At 33.8% G+C, this 9,564-nt stretch overlaps 1 protein-coding gene across 1 annotated transcript; it reads left to right on the forward strand.

Annotated features, from left to right (window-relative positions):
• The first annotated feature begins 3,644 nt into the window (after nucleotides 1-3,644).
• On the forward strand, nucleotides 3,645-9,338 carry LOC105233794 (uncharacterized). Its single transcript, XM_011215959.4, has 6 exons — nucleotides 3,645-4,119; nucleotides 4,180-4,326; nucleotides 4,376-4,614; nucleotides 4,762-5,055; nucleotides 5,116-6,100; nucleotides 6,175-9,338. The coding sequence occupies exons 1-6, from the start codon at nucleotides 3,934-3,936 to the stop codon at nucleotides 8,536-8,538; spliced, it is 4,215 nt and encodes a 1,404-aa protein (XP_011214261.2). The 5' UTR covers nucleotides 3,645-3,933; the 3' UTR covers nucleotides 8,539-9,338.
• The last annotated feature ends 226 nt before the right edge of the window (nucleotides 9,339-9,564 follow it).

A 9,564-nucleotide genomic window follows, 5' to 3' on the forward strand; every position in this document is an offset into this window, starting at 1 on the left:
TTCAAAATGGCAGACAAGAGCTCTTTTTAGTTTTGTGACCTGCTAACTACCAGGTCTCAATATTTTGAGACTAACGCTAGAGACTGTTTAGTGAATAGTAACTAGTCTCAAATTGAGACTTTGCCTCAAAATGTGTCAAATAGAGACTAGAGACTGGTTACAGAATCGCGCTATAAATAAGATTTAACATTTTTGATGATATATTTGTAAAGTCATTTAATAAACTATTTACCATATAATATCAAATTTTGTGAATTTATCGATCCGACAAGGTCAGACTAACCGGACGATTCTGTACTTTGATACAGTTACAAGTCAATAGAATTGAGATTTTCGATAAGAGACAATTTTTGCGAATTGAGCCGATTTTGCAATTCATTATTTCCACCTGAATGAAAATAACCGTGGGATTCTGTAACGTGAGACAGTTTCAAGTCTCTAAATTTGAGATTTTGAGTTAGAGACAATTTTTGAGACTTGAGACGATTTTGCTATTCTGTAAGTGCCAGTCACAAAATCTATTACATTTCATCATTCAGAGATGTTTTTACACTTGAATGGAAATAAATATGTCGCTAATAAATATTAAATTTTCTATAACATAGTCAAAAATCATAATTACCAATAGAAATAAATACATATATATGTTGACAATATTTCAGAATATTAACGAAATTTAGTGAAATTGATTTATTTTTAACTTTTTCGTGTTTAAATTGTTTAAAATATATACAAAATACCACAACCGATTAATATTTATAATGACCTCCGTTCAGTATATACAACATGTCAAACAAAAATTCTATTTAGTTTGGTGAACTGCTAACTGTCAGGTCACAAATTTGACACAATATTGAGACTTTACTTCTTTGTCTTAAATAGTGACTTGAGACTTGCTTAAGGTGCCCATACACGACACACAAGTGCGTTCGATCGGTATGTGTGCGCATGCGGCTTACTCGTGTATGGGCTTGTGCGCGTACCGATCCATGTTCGCGAAAATTGATTTGGGTGTTGCGTTTGATTTTTTACCATCGGTATGCGCACATGTGTGTCGTGTATGGCGCTGTGTGCACACAAAACCTCATTTCTCTCATGTCGCCGAACAGTGAAGATCGCGTAAGAACAATGGCAAGTGTTAAGGGGGGAGCCTGCTTTAGAAGCTTCAATCGATTTTTTTAAGGATATTTTTGGGAGGGAAAGAAATAATTGATTCAATTGAAATTTCTAGGCTTTATAGTTATATATTTGAACATCTTTCACAAATTTTATTCTGCCTGTGGGAAGCAATTGCCCGATGCGTCTCGCATGTGCATTTTTCGGACGGCGGGCAGGATGCAGCTCGCAATTTCTATCGGAAACAAAAAATTCAAAAAGATTCATATTTTTTAATAATTTATCTTCTAGTTAAACTAAGATAATTAAAAAAAAAGTATAAAAAAGTGGTTTTTGACAAAAAAATTGTACTTTATGTTGTTTAAAAATATGTTCAAACTTGACTTAATTTTTTTTAGCTTAAATAGAAGATAATTGTATGCCAATGATAATAAACTTTGCCCTAATTCCATACGACGTTTAGTTTTTTTTCTATTTCTATCTATAATCGTAAAAATTAAAAACCGAGAAATCGCGCTTCAAAGTATTCGCTTTTTGCCCAAGCGCTCATATATTTCTTTTTCCTTCTAGCTTCGACAATATTTCAAATTCCAATCTATAACTTTGGGGAAATATTCTTAGATAATTTTTAAAGAGATTTAAGCAAAAAAAAAAAAATCGATTGTTTGAAGCTTCTAAAGCAGGCGCCCCCATTAATAAAGATTTGGTATCAGAATTTATTGATCTTATAAAAAATGAATTGGCAATTTGGCAACCGAAAAGTGATAAATATAAAATTGAGAAAAATAAAAGTTGGAATAACTTATTAACGAAATACAAAGAAATCGATAAAAGTGCTACATTATTAGTTTTGTGACCTGCTAATTATCATTAGAGACAATATTTTGAGACTAACGATAGAGACGGTTTATTGAATAGTAACTAGTCCCAAATTGAGACTTTATATCAAAATCTCTCAAATAGTGACTAGAGACTGCTTACAAAATCGCGCTGATAAAATCTCAAATTTGGATACTTAAGACTGTATCGTACCGTAAATTTCTACAACGCAATTGAGTCACAATAATTACGAAATTTATTGATAACGTTTTTTTAACTTTTAAGGTTTTGAATAGTTTTCAAAATATAAAACCAACATTCGATGATGATCTCTATAAATGATGTGTCAGTATATTCAAAATGGAAAACAAGAACTCTTAAGAGTTATTAGTAAATTAATATTATTTATTATTAATTTTGTGACCTACTTCTATCAGGTTACATATTTGAGATAGTATTTTGTGACTAGAGTAGAGAAAATTAAACAATTGACTTTACGTTCTCTGGTTTTATGTTCACTGATTCATTTCTTTTTTGCTATTACGATTTTCAAAAAAAAAAAATTGCTGTTGCCAAAAAAAAAAAAAATAAAATAAAATAAAAATTTATTAAAATGGACATTAGTTTTAATTTATATTGCGATGATAAAAATGAAATCATCGGCCTCAACAATTGCGGCGTTAGTTCTGCTATCTTCAGCCTGAATAAGGTAAAGAAGCGAAGCAAAGGGGTCTGGTAGGGAACGATACACAACAGAAACAGTCGTCGAATTCGAGACTTGACTCCCACGTCACAGTTGATAGTTATAATATCGAAGTCGTAGATACTTTCATCTATCTCGGAACCAGCATTAACACCAACAACAACGTCAGCATCTAAATCCAACGCTGAATAACTCTTGCCAACAGGTGCTAATTCGGACTAAATAGGCAATTGAGAAGTAAAGTACTCTCTCAAGGATTATTGTGATTCAATGTCATCATCCCGTCGTCCAAATGGATGAAAACAATATGGCTCTGAGAGTGTTGGACACATATTTAACTTTGAACTAAAGCAACTGAAGCTTCACAAATTAAATTATACTCAAACAGTATATTCCTAAGAATACTATATTCGATTCTTTATGATGGAAGTGTCTCACGGTCCCATCTATTTTAATATATCGATATTTTTGCTTGCCTCATTCAGTTTTAGTATTTGGCTTCACTAGCTAAACGAATTGTTCGTGTATGAATAGTATTGTACGTAATGATTAATTAAAATGATTTGAAATTCCATAACTCGAACTTCTATAAATCGAAGCCAAATATCATATAATTTTCCCTCCGTAACTCTCTTTAAGTCGAATGGGGATTCAAGTTAGGGAAGTTCAAGTGAAGATTGAAATTTATAATTTCCCATTATAAATTACCAATTTTCAATTAATATTTTTCCTAAATGAATTGAGTAATGTTTAACTTGAACTGCTTGTTAGCAGTTGAAATTTTTTTGATACTTAATCAACCCCACTGGCAATTCTTCAACCGAAATTTTTTTTACCATATTACCGAATTTTGAAATTTCAACCAAAATGCAGTTGGGTTGGAAACCAATTTTTCTATAATGTTGAAAATCGACTTATCGAATGTTTTGTGTAAAGACATAATTTTAAGTTATAAAAACTAACGGATACCCTGGGTTTGTTGTCTAACGCTTCTTCTTTTATACAATAGTTCACAATTGTAATGACAATTTGAGAGTCTAATTTTTCGTGTGCGGTGGTGTTTCCAATTTTCACTATTTCGTATAAATTAATTGGAAATGTCTTAATAGAATTGATTTTTTGACCGATCCTTTGTTTTGTTGTTAAACAATACTTGATTAGTAAAAGATTTTTTTTACTAAATATATTAACGCAGTTATTGATTGTAAAATAATTAGCTACATTAGTCCTTTATGTTGGGTAAACCCGAGAGCTATTTTTTTTAACTTCTTAACAAAACCTCGGTTTGTGTGAGAATGTCGTTTGCATTCAAGATAGATAAAGCGTTGAAGGCGAATTTGTATAAAATATGTCGTCTTTGTGGAATCGATAGAGAGGACAAGTTCGACATTTTGGATGCTAATACAGAAGATCAGGAGCCGGTAGACTGTGACGGCGAATTAAAACTGCACCAAAAAATTATTCAATGCATTGGCATTACAGTAAACGATATACATGTATAATTGTCTTACATGAAATAAGTTGACCAATTGTTATTTTAGGTTTGCAAGGATGATAGAATGCCTCAAAGTGTTTGTGGACTCTGCGTGGATAAAATCAATGATTTTTATGAATTTCGTGAAATGTGTTATGCCACAGATGTTCAGACGAGGAAGTTACTCGGATTGAAAGGCGGGGCTCAGAAAAAGGTAAAAACTACAGAAGTTGAAACATAATTTTAAAGTGTTTATGTTTTAGATCGTTAATGCAGATGTTAAACCTAGTATTGATATAAAAGAGGAATCTGGTGTAAAACGTGGACGTAAGCGAAAATCAGATGAGATAATTGCAAGAATGGAAACAACGGAAATAAAGCGGGAAACCGGCCCAATAATGCTAACAAATAAAAAGCAACGTTTAAGCGAGCCACCAGACACAAAAAAGAAAGGCAAATTTGGGAAAACAGTTGATAAAACTTTAAAGCCTAAAGAAGAAATGTAATTATGTATTAATAACAATATATAGTATTAAAAGAAGTATGTTTGTTAATGGATTATCTAAAATATAATATGAAATTTTCAATTATGAAGAAAACAATTGTACCGTATAGATTTCATAGTAATTATATTTCTAAATATTCGCAGAAAAGAAGAACCCATGGATATGGAGAAACCAACAACTACGAATACCCATAACACGAAATTTCGACATGTGTGCAATATATGCGATCAAGGGTTTATTAGCAAAGTAAAATTAGATCAACATATTGGGGCAGTACATACACCAAACATACCACGATATATTTGCACCGCTTGCAATGAAACTATAAAAAAAACTAACGACATCAAAAGTCATCAGTTATGGCATAAGTTAAGTAAAACGCCTTACATATGCGGACATTGTGGCCAATCGTTGATAAGTTCCTATGCGTATTCAAGGTATATATAGGTATTTTTTCATAAAACAAATTTGATTTTAAAAGTACTTCTTGTTAACAGACATCTACGGGATCACACTGTGGAAATTCCTCCAAATTTGTGGGTGCTTGATCGTGAATGTCCTCAATGTCATCACACTTTTTTAACGAACTTTCTTTATAATACACATTCATGTGCAGTACGGACTAAAAAGTGTGCTGGTTGTAATCGCCAATTACGTAATGAGGTTGAGTATCAGCGACATGCAGCTCATTGTGCAAAAGTTTATTTGAATTACTCAAAGCATATACCAGTCGCTGCTCTTGCAGCCGAATCCACAATTCGTATTAAAAATGAAAACGAAGTAGAGGCCGCTGCTGCCGAAGCGTTTGCTCGCAACGCTGGCATATCGTTGGAAATGACGCCAATCGTGTCGTTAACTCGTATTTCGACCCCTGAAATTCTGGCTGCTAGTCTTGGTTGTACTACAACAGAATATACCAATGATGGTACTGGAACACAAATTGACGATGGAAAAATGTCCGGAAAAAAGGGCAGTAAAAAAGGAGTCTCTCGAAAAGATCTTAAAAGGGTAGATAACTTATTAAAATCAACATTAGATGTACTGGTGAGCATTAAGCATGAGCCAGAGGTTCATGTAGGAATTGATTCCGAAACACCAGCACCATCCGATGAAACTGCCAACACAGCGGAGGAGGCTGATATGACCAACGATGACGGTTTTCATCATGGAGATGATGATGATGACGAGCATGATGATGATGATTCGAAAAATGATGGTGAAGGGGAAACAGCTGACGTAGCAATCAAACGTGAACCAGCCGAGGAATGTTTTGCTCAAAGTGCTATGCACATTAAGCAAGAAGTGATTGACGTAGACAATGATAATTTAGCTCCAACTACTAAAATGCCAGTATTAAAATTGAAAATCAAAAAAGAACATGGCACATTAAATTCATCGATTGTCGAAGACCAAAGTGTCCGAGTAGAAAAGAAAAAGAAGAAGAAAAAACGGAAAGATGCGATGCGTAGTAAAGATAAGGGGGTAAGTACAACAAAAGGTTGAAAACAGTTGAAGTTAAATATGAAAAAATGGTAATACGATTTATTAACTTTCAGTTGGATGAAAATGACCTTTTGTCTGGGAATGGGACTGCGCACAACGAATCTGAAGCTGCTGGTGGTACTCTGTTAAATCAAAAGTTATTAGGGTCTGTAAAACAAGAGCAACTGGACGAAACTGACGAGGAATATGAGAGTAATAAGTTAGAAAATAATGAAGCGATACATCTAGAGCCAACGGTCATGACCACAATTCCAATACCGCAATTCCAAATATCTGCAATTTCAAGTGGCGTTGAATTTAGCGATAATATCGAGTCCGGTACCCAAGGCAAGGCTAATGATGAATCTAGTGAAGCAGCGACAGCACAACCTACTTGTGTTGAAGGCGAAGTTGAGGATATTAAACCAAACAAAGCTGAATTAGACCGCTTATTTCAAATCACTAACGTTAGTTGTGGTGTGCAGATGGAACATGAACAAGGAAGTGAAATTGAGAGAGAATCAGACTGTAATAGTGAAAATTCAAATTCTAATATCCCAATTACAAGTATGGTACAACGTAAACTTGAGAAAAGCGTACAGAACGTTGTTAAACATAAACGTACAGAACAGAAGATTGGGACACCAGCGCGAACCGCAAAGGCATACAAGTCTACGTCAGGAGTTAATAAGATAAGCGCAAATAACGACAGTAGTATTTCTCAAGGCAATTTAGGGTATCTTCCCCAAATTCAAATTAAACCTGAACCAGTTGATCGTGGTTATGAGGATATATTTAATGCGTATGAGTCAGCTACAAATTCTTCCGCGGCAGAGACATTACAATTATCCGTGAGAGAGATGGCTGAGCAGGAATATTTAAATAATATTGACTTCGCAACTATTCAAATCAAACAAGAAAAAGATCTTGATGTGTCCGACGTCGAGATGACAAATACACATATCGTGGCAAATGCCATACCCAACGGAAATCGAATAAATGGTGAAGAATCTCAATATTCTGAAAACGATGAGGACTCGGATAGTATGTATAATGAAGAAACCGATGAAGATGAGGAAGATGATGGCAATGATGATGATTGGGTAGGCATTAAAAAAGTAGAAGAAGAAAAACGCGAGTATCGTGAACTCGACATGCCGCCGCTGTTAGCAACAGAGGTTCAGGAGTCAAGTGAAAATATGCACGCTTCTGAAGATAAGTTTGCATGTACGCTTAAGATATCGGAACCACGAAATGAAGTTATTGACGATATATCGATGAGAGAGTCAATGGAAAGCAGAAGCGACGAACAAAAGAAATCGGAGTGCGATTTAAATATCACTACTTCAGTAAATGAGCCTACCGCAAGTGCTTTGCTAATGAATTCTGATATGTTACAACCGAGTAATGAAGATTTACTAGCACCTCCATTAATGATAACAAACATTTACAGTCAAGCCGACGGTGGGCTGCCTGAGAGATTCCCGCAAACAAATGCTACAGCTACGCCCCATGATGAAATAAAGTATTCGCATAGTGCGAAAGAACTTGTTGTTGAAATGCCAGCATTAAAAATTGCAAGTGTCATTGCTGGGTGTTCGACCAGTTTTGATAATTTTTCAAAAGATGATAATAAGTTGATCGACAATTTTCCACTTTCGTTTGCCGGGCAACTGACGGAGGTCGGGGATGTTTTTGAAAGCAGACATATAAGAAACAATGAACGTAGTGATTTAAGAAGTGGTATCATTGATACACATCCAGAACCACAGTCGATGAGCATTGAGATAAGTCAAAACAAAGATGCGCTTCTTGATGCTGAGCCATTTCCTGATGTTCGAGTAGATAACGTATCAGTCATGAGTTCGTCACAAACGATATTAAATTCGAATATAAATATTGCTTTGGATTCTGCGCAGAACAATCCGGTTGAACTGATGGGTGAGAACTTAGTTGAAGAAGAGCAGAATCTTCTTAACCAAGAAGTGGTCGAGGCACAAGCCATCCAAGGATTGTTACTTGGTGTTGATGAATCCATTACATTGAATGCGCCAATACAAAACGTTGAAGAGGCCGAAAATCTTATGAATGAAAGCGTAGCCGAAGCACAGATGCAGCGACAAGAACCACATCCTGACGTTCCAACAAGAACAAACATGATCTTGCAACCAAACCAACTAGAATGCTGTGATAGTGCCAATGACAGTATTGAGGGAACAAGTCAAAGCAGAATCATCAATAATGCATTCTTGATGGATGAGAGTAACATTAATGAAATCGCCGAAAATAACAATAATGCAAATATTGAGCGCGAATTACAAGACGATGTTGCCTCAACAACAACTGCGAGCTCGAATGCGGCCAATTCTAGCGACAATGACGCCGATAGACGAAACATTACAGATACCAGCGATAGAAAAACAACTGATATAACATGAAAATAGAAATAAATTAGGCATACATACAATTTACATTTTAAACAATAAGGGTTAGGTACTATGTGAAAAAATTACAAAGAGTCGGAAGTTCAATTAGAATTAGGATATTGATATTTTTTATTAGTTGGGCTTGAAGCGTTCACACCAGCTGGTTTTCGCTATTATTCAGTAAAGTAGTGGTGTAATTAGGTATGTTTTAGCTTTTATTTTGTATTATATGTTTAACCATCATGTGCATTTTTTTAAGTATAAAAAATACGTATGTACTATTTAATTCTTGTCAGAGGATTTATACTTATATATTTATTATAGCTTTCAGTTTTTTGTTGATTAATGTAGCACTTAAGCTGAATTATTAAATTAGGTAAGAAAATTAAGCTTATATTACGTAAACATGTTATTTACATGAACCATGGTGTATAATTATGAGCTCAATCTACTCTACCAGAGTAGGATTTATTTTCGCATATACTTATATACACAAAATATGTATATAACAATTTTTATGTGGCAATTGGTTCTAAAGGCCCAACTGGATATATATTATTTTTATGAATATTAAGTTGAAGGCATTACGTGCTCCAAAAATGGCGCGTTTTTCATTGCACCATAGGCACATTTTAATGAAATGTATGTTAAAATAACTTTCTAGCATATAGCAATGCCATATTGCCAATTTGTAAATTAAATACATACGTGAAAAGCATTATAAGTACATTATTTTTTTGTAATCAAATTGTATCAAAAATATTAATAATTGCATAATATAGATTACTAATAAATTCGTAATACAAACATTAGCAATTATTGTTTTGATGGTGATGACTATCTACAGTATCGGACAAAACATTTGAAACTAAAATATGATTTTGAAAATATTGTCTATTACACAGAAAATAATTGCCAGAGACCTACTATTTTAATTTTATTTTAAATATTAGATGTTAATTAAGGTAAACAAAGCAAATTTAATAATATTTTTCGGTTTATTTGTTTAATGTATATAAAAAACGATATAACATCTAC

Source organism: Bactrocera dorsalis, chromosome 2, assembly GCF_023373825.1.
Source record: "Bactrocera dorsalis isolate Fly_Bdor chromosome 2, ASM2337382v1, whole genome shotgun sequence".
NCBI lineage: Eukaryota > Metazoa > Arthropoda > Insecta > Diptera > Tephritidae > Bactrocera > Bactrocera dorsalis.